Source organism: Chiloscyllium plagiosum, chromosome 11, assembly GCF_004010195.1.
Source record: "Chiloscyllium plagiosum isolate BGI_BamShark_2017 chromosome 11, ASM401019v2, whole genome shotgun sequence".
Taxonomy (NCBI): domain Eukaryota; kingdom Metazoa; phylum Chordata; class Chondrichthyes; order Orectolobiformes; family Hemiscylliidae; genus Chiloscyllium; species Chiloscyllium plagiosum.
In genome coordinates, this window is record NC_057720.1 from 84,560,385 (window position 1) to 84,579,456 (window position 19,072).

A 19,072-nucleotide genomic window follows, 5' to 3' on the forward strand; every position below is an offset into this window, starting at 1 on the left:
ACATCTGCAGTCCTCACTTTTACCTTATCCCATGTATCTGTTTCCCCTTTCTAAGAAGAGTTAGGGAATTTCTCCAGTACAATTCTCCACACTACCACTGTGTATCAATGGTGGATGGAGTCAATGTTGGTGAATGTGGTGCCTATGAAACAGGCTGTTTTGTCTTGGATGGTGTCAAGCTTCTTCAGTGTTGATAGAGCTGCACTCATCAGGCAAGCAGGGAATATTTCATCACATTCCTGAATTGTCTGTCATGGATTGTGCACAGACTTTGGAGAGTCAGAAGGTGAGTAACATGCTGCTAGATTCATAATCTCTGAACTGTCCTTGTGCATGACTGCTTCAGTACCTGAGGGGTCACGAATAATGCTGAACATTATATATTCATCAGCGATCATACTCAAACTGACCTTACGATTATTAAAAGGTCACTGATAAACCTAGAGATGGTTCAGCCTAGGACACAACCTTAAGAAATGCCTGCAATGATGTCTAATAGCTAAGATGACTGCTCTCCTATGACACAACTGTCTTCCTTTCTATTCTATTAGAGAACTTTCCCCATGATGACCCTAGTTTTCCGAGGGTGCCTTGATGCTACACTCAGTCGAACCAGCTTTGATGTCAAGGGCAATGGCTCTCACCTTTGAAATTCATCTCTTTTGTCCATGTTCGAACCAAGGCAGTAATGATATCAGGAGTTGAACAGCCTTGGTGGACCCCAAACTGAACATTTGTGTGAAGGTTATTGCTAACAAGTTCTGCTAAATATTCCTGTTCATGACACTTTCCAAACCTTTACTGATGAATGAAAGTAGACAGATGGGATATCAGTCTGGGTTTTGTGGACAGGGCATATTTCCACATCATCAGGCAAATGCCAGTATTGTAAATGTATGGTACAGCGTGGTCATTGTTGTATCAAGTTCTGGTGCAAATTTTTTCAACACAGTTGCCAAAATGTTGTCAGAGCCCACAGCATTCGCAATATTCAACACCTTCAGATGTTTCTTGATATGAAATGGAAGTAATCAAATAGCTGAAATGGGCATCTTTCATGCTGACGATCTCCAAAGGAGGCCGAAAAGATCCTCTGCTCTCCACTTCTGAAATGAGATTGTCACAAATATTGCAGCCTTATCTTTTGCACTGATGTCGAGGATTGGAATATTTCTGGAGCTTCCTCTTCCAGTGAATAGTTTAATTGTCCATCCACAACTGGACGAGGCAGGGCTGCTGAGCTTAGATCTGATCAGCTGGCTGTGGACCTGGATGTAAGTTGGCTCGCTGAGCTGGAAGGTTCATTTTCAGACGTTTTGTCACCGGAATTAACATCCGGTAAAGCATTGGTGGTATGGCCCGCTTTTTATTTATGTATTTAGATTTCCTTGGGTTGGTGATGTCATTTTTCTGTGGTGATGTAATTTCCTGTTCTTTTTCTCAGAGGGTGGTAAATGGGATCCAAGTCAATGTGTTTGTTGATAGAGTTCCAGCTGGAGTGCCATGCTTCTTGTGCTTGTGTCTGTTTGGCTTGTCCTAGGATGGATGTATTGTCCCAGTCAAAGTGGTGCCCTTCCTCATCTGTATGTAAGGATACTAATGAGAGTGGGTCATGTCTTTTTGTGACTAGTTGATGTCCATGCATCCTGGTGGCTAGTTTTCTGCTTGTTTGTCCAATGTAGTGTTTGTTACAGTTCTTGCAAGGTATTTTGTAAATGACATTAGTTTTGCTTGTTGTCTGTATAGGGTCTTTCAAGTTCATGAGGTTCAGTTTTAGTGTGTTGGTGGGTTTGTGGGCTATGATGCCAAGGGGTCTAAGTAGTCTGGCAGCCATTTCAGAGATGTATTTGATGTAGGGGAGAGTGGCTAGGGTTTCTGAATGCTTTTTGTCTGCTTTTTTGGGTTTGTTGCTGAGAAATCGGTGAACTGTATTCATTGGGTCCCCATTCTTTTTGAACACACTGTACAGGTGATTTTCCTCTGCTCTTCGTAGTTCCTCTATGCTGTAGTGTACGGTGGCTTGTTGAAATAATGTTCTAATGCAGCTCCGTTTGTGAGTGTTGGGACAACTGCATCTGTAGTTCAGTATTGGATACTCACTAGTATCTTTACATACAGATGTGGAAGGACACCACTTGACTGGAACAACACATCCATCCCAGGAAAGGCCAAACTGAGATACGCAAGAGAATTCCTAGAAGCATGGCACTCCAAACAGAATTCTATCAACAAACACATTGCCTTGGATCCCATTTATTACCCACTGAGAAAAGGTACAAGAAATTACATCACCGCAGGAAATACCACCAACCCAAGGAAACCTAAACACAAATAAAAAGCGGGTCATACCGTCAGTGCTTCACCGGAGGCTCACTAATGATGTTACCTAGTATGTTGACTAAACATCTGAAAACGTACTTTCCAGGTCAGCCTGAAACCTCAACCTGAGCTACAAATCTTCTCAAGGCTATGGAACTGCTTAGCCTTTAGTCTTTAACTTATCACTTATGTTTGGTATAACTAGTCTTAAGTTGCCAGTTGTGTCACCAATCTATCCAATTTAGCATAGACATAGTACCACACAATATGGTGGAGGATTTGCTCAATGGCAACTCGGGACTTTATTTCCACAAGGACTGTGCAATGGTCATTCCTACTAATACTTTTATTGACAGAAGCATCTACGGGAAACAGACAGGTGGGGATGGGGCAATAATGATTTTTCCTCTTGTCAGTTGCCTCACCACCTGTCACAGACCCTATGTCCTTTGGGTCTTGACCAGTTCAGTCAGTATTGGTTGATAGGAGGGTGCTGGTATTATCTGGGACATAGTCATACTCATGGAACTGTACCTTACTGACATTGTCAGGCTATTGCTTGACTTATCTGTGATATGGCCCTCCCAATGTTGCACTAGCCACCAAATGTTACAAAGGAAAACACATTTCATTCTTACCCTACAATTAAAATACACAACAAAAAAAGCTTATAACTATTGCAAAACTTAACAGAATTATTTAACCACTAAAGAGCAACTGTTCCAACATAGTAATATCCCATCAATACATCCTTGACAAAGGCAAAGTCATTAAAACTGATTGTTTGCTGCCAGATCGCATGTGAGACAGAGAACCCAAGCTTCACTATCCCCAACAACTAGTGAAAGCTAAACTAAAACCCTGATTCTGAGAGCGCCTGACTCCACCTAGTCATGGTGCTTCTATTGTTCCAACTTAAAAACAAAAAAAAAATCCCAAAGCTTCATAAGCTGTCTACTTTATTGACCTGGAAGAGAAAGCTTGCCACTTTGGCTCAAAACTTCTCTTCAAAAGAACAGGATAAAATACAGCTCAAAGCCTGTAACATCACATCTTCCCCTTAAAAAACATGAACCATCAAACATACAAAGATGGCTTCATTTTTAAAAAGTTTAGTCTTACACAATCAGTACACTACAATACATATCATTACACTGACTATCAGCATGCAATCATTTAATACTACAGTTCATTTCAGTCTGTTTCTTCTGCCACCGAACACCTTTGTCGTGACTTTAATTAAGGAAGACAATGTGGTGGCAATTAGATTCTCTCATCCTGCCAGATGTACAACTTTCCAATTACAGAGAAACCTCAATTATCTGGCATTCAATTAACCGAATTTTGGATTATCCGCACAAGATCACAAGGTCCTAATGCGTGGCTAACGACTTTATTCGGCATTCGATTAACCAAACGAAATGCTCCCCACTCATGTCCTTCGAATAATCGAGGTTCCTCTGTAAATGGCTGCAACAATAAACTCCATCTAAAAACAGTCTGGTATTTTTATCTTTAAATTTCATCTCCAAAAATGTTAAGGGGTTATGATCAATTGCCTCAGACCCATTACTGGTAATGTTGCTAAAATTTGGTACAAGTTTTCAATAAAAACCACTCAGTCCCAGGAATTGTAACACTTTCCTCTTCGTCAATGGTATCGAAAATTCCCCAATAACCTTTGTTTTCCCATCCATGGGGTCATCTGTGTCAAATGTCAAATGATGTGGCCCAGGAACATGACTTGGACTTTTGCAAAACTCACTCTTAACCAGGTTTATCACCAAGCCCGCCTTCTGAAGTCGATCAAACAATTCTGATGGATGCTCCAAATGCTTCTTCCAAGTGTGACTTAAAGTCACCAGATCGTTTATGTGCACCACACATTTGGATAATTCTGAAATGACTTTATTGGTTAGTCTTTGAAATGTAGGTGCATCTTTCATACCAAATGACATCACTTTAAACTGGTAAAGTCCATTCGTTGTCACAAAAGCCAAAATTTCCTTCGCGCTCTCAGATAAAGGTACACACCAGTATTCTTTGAGTAAGTCTATCTTCAAGATATAAATTGCTTATCCCACCTTCTCAATACAGCCTTCCAGCTGTGGAATAGGATACGAATCAGATTTCACAATTGCTTTAACTTTGCAGTAATCAACACTCATTGGGTGACTTGGATTTTGGCACCATCACCATTTGCTGCAACTCACTTTGATTATATCGGCTTTGAACATGCTTTTAATCTCTTTTTGAACATGTGCCAACGTTAGACAGTTAAGTCTGTAAGGAAGTTGCTTAATTGGAACAGCATTTCAAATATCTACATCATGTGTAATCATTTCAGTACTTACCAGCATATTCACACACATCTCTCCACATGATTATAATTATTATTTCAGGTCACTTCAATGTTCTTCCGGAAGGTAACTCAATAATTTATCCCAATTTTGAGAACTTCCTCATTATCCAATTTAATTTCAGGAATATCAAATTCAAATATATTTGGATTGTGTTCATTTCAAGTTCCAGCAAGTACCACATTTTTGTCTTGCTTTCCTTCCCTATCAATGTGCTGCTTAAGCATATTCATATGATAGAGTTTTCCTTCTAATGGACGCTCTTATCAAATAATTCACCTCACTCAACGTCCTTTTGATTTGATATGGGCCACTAAACCTTGCTTTTAAAGGCTCACTACTACCAATATAATACTAATACTTTATCTCCTCTAGCAAAATTAAAAATGTATGTCTTGCACAACTGAAAAATTAGCCATTAGGAAATAATTGGCTAAAAATTACTGGCCAATGCACTCCTTAAAATACATTCATTTTGTCTGAAATTTTAAAGATGCTAATTTCTCTAATAAATTAAAAACATTTATGTTGTACAGAGTAAATATATATCTTGGATAAGCTGCACCATATATTAAATTTTAAATAGTAAGGCATTCAATCCCACTGACATATCCCACTGAATTATGCAAAACCTGCAATTTAGACTGGTGATGAATTTCAGCACCCATGGTTTAAGGAAGACAATGTAAAACAAAAACAAAAATTGACCAACATGCCCTGACAGTGTCATGATTCAGATGAATTGGAAAGTTGGGAGAATTAATAATCAAAGATACAAACTGGTAAAAATTACCAAAGAACGCTTTTAGCAGAGACTGAAGAATTTTGAGATATTTGTTGACTGAAGAATGTGTCACTGATAGCACAGTGAAGTTGTAGATGCATACAACACATTAGACTATTAGAGAAGCAACAGAAGAAGGGACACTATGTGGGTGATGGCAATGGACGTAACAGATTTTGCTATTCTGCATTTATTTAGAAAAACTCAAGCCATATGGTAATGAATAGCTTTAAAGCGTGCATTTTAGAAAGAAAATATCTTCACAAAGACATACTCAGACAAGAAGAGAAAATGATGCAAAATATACCACGTTTGAGAGAACGAAGTGATAGTGAAATAGTGATTTTCAAAGATTTCCTTTACTGTGCATTTGCTTAGCCTCATATTTTGGCCTGTTGTCAAACTTATGATAGCAATAATCACATTAGTAAACAACTCCATTATTTTTCTATCAATTGACTATTAGGATGGTAGAAAGTGAAACACCTGGACCTTGATTTTTTAGCATCCATAATTTATATGAGCCTATGTAAAGTGCCTAAAATTAAGACTGGGATTAACAATGACATTTATATAAATGAAAACAGATAACATGGAATCCTAAACTTGAAGCTCAAATAAGACTCGAGAAACTTTGTATACTATCCGGTTTAGCTTAATGCTGAGCTCACGAAAGCAATGGAATCAGTTACCTGAGACATCGGGTTTCGGGTAGGAATCAAAAGATTTTTCATCTGACCTATGTTAATTTTAAAAATCTCTCTGCCTCACCAGCTTCAGAGTCATGGCTCAAACATAACATTAAGCATCTGTTGCATGCATATGTAAAGACAACTTAGAATGGAACTAAGATAGAGAAGAAGAGAATGAAAGTTATGCTAGAGTAATCAATCATAATCCGTATAAGCAGCTAAAACATATCATCAGTAAAAATATTATGTCCAAAGTTATCACACTGCTTCATAGTTTGTAGCAATAGCAATGTGAAGGAACTTACTTCAGGCTGAATAGCTTTAAAAACAGGTGCATCCATTAGTGTTATCTGACTCTGAAAGAAACCAAACAGATCAGATTTTTCAATTAGCCAACCTTCACATTTTATGAATATTTAAAACTGAAAATAAATGTCCTAATTGTGCGCTATTCTGCGAAAATATGAAGCCTTAAAGAAAGGCTGAATAATTGTCTAGACATATTTTCGGAATCAATGGAACTACTGCAGTTTAAAAATGTGCTAGCTAATTAATATCTAAACTCAAACTTGAAGATGTTAGACAATAGAAGTTCAAGTATCTAATATCATTGGCTATCACTTCCTGAGATGCTCCTTAAGGACTAAATTTTCACAAACAAAATTCATTAATCACCCTAAATTACTAATTAACTTTTCTGTCCTCAACAGGATGAGCTTTAGAAAACCCCATCAATTTGATAAAGAGACAATTTCTAAAGAACAATTACAATAGTTATACAATTCAACTAGAGATAAATTGAAAATAATTACTTCCAGATTTTCAACTGAAGCATCATTATATTTGATGCACAAATTTAAAACCACATACACAGGCAAACACATTATAAAGAAGGTTTTGAGCAAAAGTTAATGCATGAGGTGACTGAAGTGGAAAATATTTTTGTGATTTAATAGGTATGGTCTCTAAAGAAAACAGCTGCTGGAGGAATAGCCAAAATAGAATGTTTTAATAATATATACACAGAATGGAAGCAGGGAAGGTAATTAGAAAACATTATTAGCATTGGCTGAGTTTGATTCATTTTGAAACCAGAGTAACAAATGTACATAAAAGGCATAACAAATATAACTGCATTAGAATTTTTAATGCACAACAAGATAACTGCAGCTTAAATCAGGAAAACAGTTTGTGCTGCATTTCAACCTGCAATGTAAAACTCATATTGTTTTCCACTGAGACATTTTTTAAAGTAAAGGTTTAAGAGAAATTCCATCAGGATACCAAATTGAACAACTAATGCTGTATATTGCATCAGATTCACAAAAGCAGAAAAAAATTTAACCAACTCAACAACACATTGGTACCTTTTGACTGAAGGTATTCCCCAAATTACATGTTTTCTCAGAAATTATAGCTTAGGACAGGGTATTTGGGCTTATTTTGATCACATACTATGTAAATAGAAACATGGGGCTGAATCAAATGCTAAGTGCAGGCTCCCTGTACGCCAACATAAATCAGAGGGACTGACTCGATCCAAATTAACGTATTTTTAAATTGTCCTTTAATACTTAAGGGTACATAACTCCACAGAGGCCAGTATTCCATCATTAAGTCACCGTTTATTTACACATGCACAGTAAACTAATTCTGAGCGAGCTGGTCAGAGTGAGTCTTGTCACTCCTGTTTATTTTTTTTGTGATCAAAACAGTGAGGGGGAGGGTAGGGACTAAATCAAAATAGAGTTGGAGGGAGAAATGATGCACTCCACTCCCTGCGGCACCCACCTCTCCCTGAACTCCTCCAGGGTGAAGGTGGACACCGCGTGCTCCTTCTCCAAGGACACCCGGGCTCCACTCCTGTTTATTTTTTTTTCCATGGTGTGTGTGTGCAGGTGTGAGACACAGTGAAAACCCCTGTTTATTTTTTTTTTGCACTCCACTCCCTGCGGTGTCCACCTCTGATGTCCTATTTTTTTACTTTTTTCAAATTAACCCCCACACTACCACCTAAGTGCAGTAGTGCTTATTTTATCCCCAGCACCCATGGTGTGTGTGTATGTGCAGGTGTGAGACACAGTGAAAGACACAAAGTGCACAAATCTTTATTCAAATTCCACCACCAGGAAGATAGGAAAACACCCGGATGGCCAGTGACAAAGGGCAGTGCTGTGTGATCAAAACAGTGAAGGGGAGGGTAGGGACTAAATCAAAATAGAGTTGGAGGGAGAAATGATGCACTCCACTCCCTGTGGTACCCACCTCTCCCTGAACTCCTCCAGGGTGTTGGTGGACACCGCGTGCTCCTTCTCCAAAGACACCCGGGCTCCACTCCTGTTTATTTTTTTTTTCTTTTTATTTTCCTTTTGCCTCTGTTAATTTTTTTTTTCCGGGTGATCCCCTCTTTTTTTTTAACCCCCACACTACCACCTAAGTGCGGTAGTGCTTATTTTATCCCCAGCACCCATGGTGTGTGTGTGCAGGTGTGAGACACAGTGAAAGACAAAGTGCACGAATCTTTATTCAATTTCCACCACCAGGAAGATAGGAAAACACCCGGGTGGCCAGGGACAAGCACTGCCCTTCACATCAAGGGACAGTGCTGTGTGATCAAAACAGTGAAGGGGAGGGTAGGGACTAAATCAAAATAGAGTTGGAGGGAGAAATGATGCACTCCACTCCCTGCGGCACCCACCTCTCCCTGAACTCCTCCAGGGTGTTGGTGGACACCGCGTGCTCCTTCTCCAAGGACACCCGGGCTCCACTCCTGTTTATATCTGTCAGCCAGAGTTCCCTGATTAGCCCAGGTTAACAGTCCCACTCAGGCATATCATACTCAACGAGATCCACACTGCCTTCATTACAAACAATACATTCCTCCCCCCCCCCCCCCCACCCCCACCCTCACCCCAAACCTCCCATTCTTTTTCTTCTAGCATCATCTGGGACATTTTCGCATCAGGTCTTCTTCCTCTGACTCCACTTGGACACAGGCAGCATGTACCAGACCGCAGCCAACCTCATGCAGCCAAAGCTTCTGGGAAGAAATTACTCCTCTTCCTCAGGCAGGGCTAGATCTGGTCCTGCTTGCAAGATAGCAGCTTTCAAGTGATCCACACTTTTGTTGAGGACCACTTCGCCAAACTCATGTCAATCTTTATGACTTGATGAATTAGTGTAGTGCAAACAATATATGCAGCTTTACAATCATCAAACCCAAGTTTGACAAATCACCTCTGTGCTCATCTAATCACTTTGAATGGGCACTTACAAAGACCAAGAACACTGAGCCCATGAAAGGACCTACATAGTCAACGTGCGAGTCAGTCCAGGGTTTACCCTGCGTTTCCCATAAATGTGGGGGTGCTGCTGGCAGCAATTTTTGTCCTTGTTTGCACTCTGGGCACTGCCTACACCAACCCAGCTATGTTAACATTCAATCCTCTCCACCAGGCATAACTTCTTGCCAACATCTTCATTTTGGAAACCCATGGATGACACTGGTGGAGTTCAGTCAGTATCTGGTGGCAACCTTTACTTGGGACGATCATTCTTGCTCCCCATATTAATATGTCATCCTCTATGGTGATCTAGTCTCACCGGGTCCAGAAAGGTTTCACTTCTGGCTGTGGTTATTTCCTTCATCACCACCAGCTGTTTTAGTTTTGCCATGACAGGATCTTTTTACGTCCACAGTTGGATATTGTCAGCAGTGACCAGAAGGGTGTCCAGAAAGTTTAAAACCAAATTGGATTCTTCCAGGGGGGGGATACCGCCGGTGATGTATCTGCCAGTGGGAGGCAGCTCAAGGCATTTACCACTTGGCCTCCCAGAAGGTGCTCCAACTTGTAACTGTACACACGAAGAATAAGGGCCCACCTCTGAATTCAACCAGAGGCTATGGGCAGAACAGCCTTGCCTTTTTCAAATAGCCCTCGGAAGGGTTTATGATCTGCCACTATTACAAAATTAGATCCATAAAGGTATTAGTGGAATTTTCTCACACCAAAAATGATTGTCAAACCTTCCTTTTCTTTCTGGGCCTATTTGCAAATGGCATATGCCAAAGTCCAGGAAGCATACGCTATCGTGCGTTCCTCTCCATTCTGTCAAAACTACCCTTATACCATACAGGGAGGCATCACATGTCAGCACCACCTCTCACTTCAGATTGAAATGGGCTAACATCACAGATGATGATAGCTGCTTTTTCACTTCCCTAAAGGTCATTTCTTGGCTATGCGACCATTGCCAAGGTTGACCCTTTATCAATAGCAGGTGTAAGAGTGCCAAGATGGAGGCCAGGTTACATGTCACCAACTCAGGGAAAGATCTAAGCTCTGGTATAGACCTAGGAGTCAGAGCATCTTTGATCACCCTCACTTTGTCCTCCTAAGGGTGTAACCTGATCTTGTTGACTCTGTAGCCCAAGTAGGTTACTTGGGTGCCTTGAACACATATTTTTCCCTTCTTGTATATTGTATATTGGTACAAACACTTATAGGTATTAAATATGGAATATTTCTGTGACTTCTCATCTAGTTGCAATTGCAGGTACACATGGCTCATGTCCAGCAGGTACACATGGTTCATGTCAAGTCCTCGACACGAGGGATTGCATATTTATCCAGATAGGAGAAGCAGTTTACCATTTGCTTGAAATCCTCACAAAGGCAAATCAACCCATCAGGTTTCACCATCAATATGATCGGTGCTGTCCATTCCACAAACTATACCAGTTTTTTTTTATTCCTTCGCTTTCCAGCCACCTGATTTCTGCCTCTACTTTTTCATGCTAGGCAAATGGCAGGCCTTACAGAACCGCTGAATTGCTTCCTCGTCAACATGTAAAGTGACCTTGCCTCTTTTGATAATCCCTCGATCTTCCTGAAAAACTTCTGGGTATTTTGTCACAACTTCACTCAGGCAGCAATTTTCTAATCAAAAGATTATGAGCCAATCAAGATGAATCTTTCTCAACCAATTCCATTGCATCAAGCTCGGGCCAGAGTCTTTTACTACAACCAATGGTAATTGCAGCAACTGCTTCTCATAGGAGACTGAAACCGAAGTCATACTATTAATCTGTAATGGTTTCCTCAGTATAGTTTCTCAGTTTAGTCAAGGTCTTACCAAACTGAAATTCGTCCAGAATGAACCTTGTTAAAGCCTGGTATCCACTACAATCTGATGACCATTCAACCAGACATTTATTTTGATTAGTTCTGATTTGGATATTAATAAATAAATTAGCTGTTCCAAACCACATGTTGGTGAACTTCCCAGAATGAGCACTCTCCTGGATACTGGCCTGAGTTCTCTTACTCTAATCAGGCCTGATAGGATTGTTTTGCGGTTTCAAGTCCGCATGCCAGCAGGAATTACAATGGCTTGCTTGCCCAGATCCTGAAGAACATTTTAGTCACTTAGCCACTTTGGGGTTTTTCCATGGGCTGACATGGTGCCCCTCTGCTCAAGATATGTCCTGCGTAAGGCTACGCGATTGCATTCACCCAAGTGGTGTACTTCAAGCTCAGTTGGAGAGGTGAGGGTGTCCAATTCCATCAGGACACTCTGTAGCTCACATGCTCCACTTGCCGCATTCTCTAATGAACAAGCATGACAGCCAGTCACAGTGCCAGTTTGAAATCTAGTTGGGCTTCAGCTAATAGGTGCTTTTGCATGGTTACATCAGGATCCCAAACGGTCTCTCAGCATTTCATTCAGGGTTAACCCAAAATCACATGCCTCTGCCAGTTATCTCAACCTAGTCCAAAATCCTGATTCAGATTCTCCTGGAGGTTCCCCTCTCGAATTGCCAAATAGATAGCGTCTCAGAATTAGAGGAGGCTTGGGGTCGTAATATTCCTTAACTAAATCCAACAACTCTTGAAAGGTTTTTGTATGTAGTACCTCAAGGAGTGTTAGGTTCCGAATAACTAAAAATGCTGCAGATCTGCAAACAATGAAAGAATTACTCATAGCTTTTCATCCGCCCTAATGTCTTTTGCTCAGAAAAAAAACACCTTCTTTCCACATACCGAGTCCAGTTTTTGACTGCAGAATCAAATGAGTCAAGCTTCCCAAATAAAGGCATGATGCCAGAAATGCTTACCCCAACTCAAAATCAACTGCAGTGAGCAAAATTTCCTCAAAGCATACTATTTTCCCTCATCGCCACTGAAATAACTCCATGGAGGCTATTATCCTGTACAAAACCAAAGCAATCTTAGTTTGCACTCGAGAATGAAAAAATGCCAATGATCAGGCTTTTCTTCAAGACTTAAATGAGATGATGGAAAAAACACTGGAAAGGCAGGAAACCAACTTTTGCATGAGTAAATTACGAAAGTTTCACCTCCAAAGAGAACATAACACTACACCGGACCTCAGTCTTTCTCAATCAATTTCTCAAGGAACAGGTAATAAATTCTAGCTACATTTCATGGAAGAATGAAAAAAAGACACCACAATTTAGATTTAGAGATTCTAAAATAATGAGAAAACAAAGAAAAGTCTCTTGTAATAGTGTCACTGAAATGCCTCTTATGCTTGTAGAAGAATTTCAGTTGCAAGTTGCTCACTAAGGATCTTGAATGACAGTATCACAAAAATCAAAAATACATTTTGTTAATAAATGTTAATTTAAGATGAAATTATCTTCCTGTTTAAAAACAAATACAAAATTGAAGACAATGATCTCATGTTGTTCAATATGCCTCATTAAATGCAATCAGGAAGCTAGCTGAGGGGTGATCTTATACAAGTTCATAAAATCATGAGGGGCATGTATAAGGTGAATAGTCAAGGTCTTTTCCCAGGGTAGGGGAGTCCAAAGCTAGAGGGCATACGTTTAAGGTGAGAGGAGCAAGATTTAAAAGGGATTGAAGAGGCAACGTTTTCACACAAAAGGTGATGCATGCATGGAATGAACTGCCAGAGGAAGTGGAGAAGACCAGTACAATTACAACATTTAAAATGCATCTGCATAGGTATATGAATAGGAAGGGTTTAGAGGGATATAGGTCAAATGCTGACAAATGGGACTAGATTAATTTGGATATCTGGTCAGTATGAACGAGACGGACTGAAGGGTCTGTTTCCGTGCTGTACATCTCTATGACTCAGTAACAGAAAAGTTCTGTTTAATTATAGTTCATGATTTCTCTAATCAACTACTGTAATTCTATGTTTTGAAAACAATTAATTATTGTTCAAAAAAAGGATACATTGCATGTTCGCGCTTGAACAAGAAAGACAGGAATTGAGAATAGAATACCTGTGCTGTAAATACAACAGAAAATCAATGTTTCTCTCGTGCACATCGATTCATGCGCATAAAATATGCCTCAAGACTCAAAAATATTCCAATTTATTTCAATAAAAAGACTGCCACTTTGGATGTCTTTGCTTCCAGAGCATTTCAATTTTGTCACTGAAGAAGTTGAATTATTTAAGGATTAAAGCTTCAGACATAGAGCCAGTAATAAGCAAAGCTACCAAAAGATGTGGGAACTGTAGATGTACACAGAAATAAATACCAATAAGTAACATAGAAGCAAAACAATCAGGCCTTAGGAAAAGGCTGAGGGAAAATAAAAATAACGTGGGACACATTGATACTGAAGTGTGGGAATTGTAATATGTATTCTGCAATCTGTATGATGCTTGAAGGTGCTCTGTTCAGTCTGAAGGGTTACAAGTTAGAGTGTTAAGGCGATCAGGGCAGGATCATAGGACACAAAATTTATAGCAAAAGATCATACAGTTCTGTGTCCTATGATCCTCCTCCCCCCACCAGCTACCTGATGAGGGAACAGTGCTCTGAAAGCTTGTACTTCCAAATAAACCTGCTGGACTATAACCAAGCATTCTGTGATTTTTAACTTTGTCCACCCCAGTCAAACACCAGCACCTCCACATCATATAAAAATAAATTAAGTTGTCAAAATTAACAGAGGATGTAGGCACCTCTTCTAATTTAATGACATCACCAAGAAGAATACCCAAAACAGGATAATATTAAGAATTTAATTTTCAGAAAAACAGAATATATTTTAAAGTACAATCATTAAAAGCTTCTCATGCATTTTCCTTCCTAGTATGTAACAATTACCCTAATGTGCATAACCAAACTCCAAAACAACATTGACAATGATCAATGATATTACGTTTGTTGCATTTCTTTTGTTCAATTCACTATTTCATGCATAATCCACAGACACACTGCAAAGACTTTAATCACCAACTGTACTCACAGCAAACTCTTCTGGTGTCACCTTCAGGACATCAAAGACCACTGCATCAAAACTTTTCTTAGGATCATTAGAAGCTTTCTCACTCAGAGACTCAGAGCTGCTACTCCGCTGCAGGAATGAGACACATTCATGAGTTGAGAACATCAGACCTTCATCTAATAACATAGTCAGGAGTCATTTAGAGAAAAGCCTAACAAGCAAAACCAGAAAACAAGAGGCTACAGACAGGAAATATTAAGTTTGGAAATGATTCCAAAAGTTGGACTTAAAGTAAAATCAAAGAAATCTGTAGACAGAGTGAGAATTTGAAATACAAAGTCATGAGAAGCAAGGTACAATATAACTAACCAAAGATATTGTTGGGGAGGTTAAGTGTCAGCAGGATTTACTGCTAAATAGATTCAGATAAGAAAGGTTTGTAAGTTTAGAGTCTATAGATGGCACAGGTTATGAGACCAGCAGAAGTATGGCTATTCTGGCAATTACTCTCTTCCTCCCTAGAATAAATATTGAAACTGTGTGGTTGAGCTTTCCAAATACATATATTTTGCTCGAATATATGATTCTGTGTGCGTTTCTCAGGACGTGGCCAACACTAGCATAGCTCTTTCTGATTGTCTATTCATTCTAAGATTTCAATTAAACAACGGTGATCCTTCTGGTGTTGATGCTCAGGTCAAAAATTTCAAGTTGTAACCAAATATTTATCCTCAAACCCAAATCATTTGCTACCGCAGAGAGTAACTTACAGGTAACAATATTCTCATTACCCTGCTGTTTTTCCTTGATGGTATAAGGCATGGGGAAGGAAAGTGCCACCAAATAGAATTTGCTCATTTGCTGCAGTGCTCTTTATATAATTCATAATCCCTCCACAAAGTACTGGTGTTGGATGTCTTAGGTACGGAGGAAAATGTCTGTACATTATTGACTATAGCTTCACCTTCAACACTATAATTCCAAAGAAACTCATCTCCAAACTCCAGGACCTGCGCCCCTGCTCCCCTCTCTGTGACGAGAGTCTCAACTTCCTGACCAACACATCACAATCATTAAGCATAGGTGACATCTCCTCCATGATAATCTTGAACACAGGTGCCCCACAAGGCTGCGTACTCAGCCCTCTACTGCACCTCTTGCACACACATGACCATGTGGTCAAATTCCACACCAACTCCATTTGCAAGTTTGCTAACAACATCACCACTGTTGGTCAGATCACAAACAACGATGAGATGAAGTACATGAAAGAGACGGAATACTTAATGGCATGGTGTAGAGGCAACAATCTCTCCAGCAATGTCAGCAAATTGAAGGAGCTGGTCACTAACATCAGGAAGCTGAGTGGAGGGCACGTCCCATCTGCATCAATGGTGCTGAGGTGGAAATAGTTGAGAGCATCAAGCTCCTGTGAGGGATGATCACCAACAATCTGTCCTCGTCCACACACTTTGGCATTACAATCAAAAAAGCACAGCAATGCCTCTGCTTCCTCAGGAGGCGATGAAAATTCAGCATTTCCATAAAGACTCTGATAAATTTCATAGATGCACCATAGAAAGTATCTTATCTAGATGCATCAGTGTGACACAGTAACTTTTCTCAAGATCAAAAGAAACTACACACAGTTGTGAACATAGCCTAGTCAATCACGTAAACCAGCCTTCCATCCACTGACTCTATCTATACTTCCCACTGCATTGGGAAAGCAAACAACATAATCAAGGTTATACTCTCTTCCACCCACTTCCTTCGGGCAGAAGATATAAATGTTTGCATGCGCGTACAAGTATTCAAAAACAGCTTCTTCCCTGCTGTTATCACACCTTTAAATGAACCTCTGTAATGTTAATGTTGATCTCTCTCAGCACTTTCTGAGCAGCTGTATAACATTGTACCCTGCACTCTGCTCTGTTACCCATATGCACTTATAATGTACAATCCACCTGTAAATCATGTAAGACAACATTTATCATTGTACCTCGGTACACATAACAATAGTAAATCAAATCAAACAAAACCTACATTGAGAAAGACTGTAGATTGAGCTCCCTCAATGGTGTTGCAACTTTATACTGGTTTCATTCTCTAATAACTCCATAAAAATTTAGGAAATGTATTAAATATTACAGAACTAGCTCGTTCTTTCTTTTCTGAAGAAAGCTTCCATAACAGTCTGCCAGGCTGATAAACAAAGAACTGCTTAGGCCTGTTGTTTGGGAGGTGCATGCAGCAGTTAGTATTGATATAAAGTAGAATAAGTGGAATGTGCAGACAGTGAGCATCGCTGCAAAATAGATTGAGAGGAACTGGCATTAATCAGTACATAAGGGAAGCAATAGTGCTAGTAGGGAGTTGAAATAGAGTGGAACTTTGTAATGTAGTGAGTGTGTTGGGGTTGGAGAAAGGTTCCCAGTGTAACTAGCATTCTTTTAAAGGGAGCAACTAACCAGCATAGCCTAATGGGAAGTCATGGCACAGATCTTGCACCGGTGACATGCTCAACTTTCGGCATTTGATGGCTGATGCAAATGTCTCATGTATCCTGGTGTTCGGAAAGTGTGCCAAGCTGCATCAACTGACTATATGCATTTCAGAGCTGGAGCTGCGGGTGCTCTTGCTGTGGGGCACTGGTGACGCTGAATTATCGTGGACAGCATACTCAGAGGCAGCCACAACGCAAGCAAAGACTGAACAGGCAGAAGGGTAATGGGTGATCACCGGGCAGAGTAAAGGTAGCAATAGAGGCAGGAGATTTCTGTAACTGTCATACACTTAGTATCTGGATACTGTTGGGAGAGACAAATACTCAGTGAACAGCAGTGGAGAGCCAGATCCATAACAGGACGGTGGCTCTCCTGCTCAAGAGTGGAGAAATAAAAATGGACAGCTATGGTGATGAGGGATTCATGAATAAGCGGAATTGGCAGGTGTTTCTGCAGTCACAAAAGGGACTCCTGGATAGTTTGTTATCTTCCCAGTGCCAGGGACAACAATATCTCGAAGACCCTGCAGGCTGCTCTGAAGGGGAGGTGAACAGCTACTGGCCGTGTTACATATCATTGGTATTGATAGAAGTAAAAGAATGATAGCATACTACAAGCTGAGTATATGGAGTTATGATGCAAATTAAGAAAGAAGGACTTTTAGGATAACAGGATTACTCTCAGAATTACTACCAATGCCTCATGCCAGCGAGTGTAGAAATAACAAGATATATCAGATGTTATACCTGGGCAAACATAGCTGCACTAAGCATTTAAAGTTTGAGCAGCTTTGCTCGGAGTTTACAAACAGGAGGCTGAACTACAGACACTGCGAGGCATTAGGGCAGTGTAAAGTTACGTGGATTCTTTGTACCAGGAAGCAGTCACACCTCTTAGGATAGGATGCTCTGATATGGTCAGTGGTCAGGGACAAGATAATGTGACTGCAAGTGAGGCAGACAAGGGAATCCAGAGGACAAGAGTGCCAGCAGTGTCAACCTCTGCAATTATCCAAAAGGTTTGAGCTTCTCTCAACTTGTTTGGATGACAGCTGGAGTTGTGGCATGGATGAGCTAAATGACCACAGCACTGTGGTACAGGAAGCCATTTCAAGCAAGGTGAAGCAAAAGGAAAATAGTGGTAATATGGGATAGCATAGTCAGGGGGATGACACTGTTCTCTGAAGCAAAGTGCACAAGTCCAGGCAGTTTTATTGTCTGCCCAGCCACATGATTCAGGGTATCTGCTCTGGGCAGGGTGAGAGAGTTGGAGGGGGAAGGAACAGTTGTCCTGATCCATGTAGGCACCAATGACATAGAAAGAATTAGAAAATTGGTGTTGAGCCAGTATGAAGAGTTGGCCACCGAATTAAGAAACAGAACTTCTATGGTAATAATCTCTGCAAATTAGCATCCTGTAAACAAGGTCAGAGTGGCTGAAAGACTGGTGTGGGAGCAACTAGTTCTACGTCATGGGACACTGCCACCAATACTGGGGTAAGTGGGACCGGTAATGTTGGGATGGTCTACATCTGAACTACTCTGGACAGTATTGTTGCAAACGTATAACTAAGGAAATAACAGGGGAAAGGACCCAAATTTGGGAAATTGTGATGAATCATAGACTGGGGCAAATTCAACACAGGAGAGAATTCATATGGGAAATGATAAATAGACAATAACAGGAAAAGGACAGAGAATACAGATCTAAGAGGAAATCAGCACATAAGGCTAGAGATTAAGAAAATAACAAAAGAACAATATTTAAGACGCTGTATTTGAATGGACAGTAGGATTTGAAATAAAGCATACAAACTAGTAGTCACATTGAGATAAGTAAGTACAATCTTGTGGATATAATTGAGACATGGCTGTAGGATGACTGAGACAACTTTTCACTTTAAACATTAATGATCTAGATGAAGGAACTGAGGGCATTCTGGCTAGGTTTGCAGACAGTACAAAGATAGACAAAGGGGCAGGTGGTACTGAGGGAGCAGAGAGGCTGCAGAAGGATTTGGACAGGTTAGGGGATTGGGCAAAGAAGTGGCAGATGAAGTACAACATGGGAAAGTGTGAGGTCATGCACTTTGGTAGGAAGAAGTAGTATGAACTATTTTCTAAATGGGGAGAAAATTCAGAAATCTGAAATGAAAAGAGACTTGGGAGTT

The 19,072-nt window shown here is 40.2% G+C and overlaps 1 protein-coding gene across 8 annotated transcripts in view; it reads right to left on the reverse strand.

Moving 5' to 3' along the window:
- ralgps2 (Ral GEF with PH domain and SH3 binding motif 2) overlaps nt 1-19,072 on the reverse strand; it is a 519,857-nt gene that overhangs the window by 334,189 nt on the left and 166,596 nt on the right. For all 8 annotated transcript variants that reach the window (XR_006313046.1, XM_043699973.1, XM_043699970.1 and 5 more), the window contains 2 exons: nt 14,417-14,524; nt 6,461-6,511 (listed from right to left, as the gene is read on the reverse strand). Coding sequence is in view for 7 of the 8 variants with exons in the window: in XM_043699973.1 (XP_043555908.1) it covers nt 6,461-6,511; nt 14,417-14,524 (159 nt within the window). In the remaining variant the exon portion in view is untranslated. The remainder of the gene's footprint in view (nt 1-6,460; nt 6,512-14,416; nt 14,525-19,072) is intronic.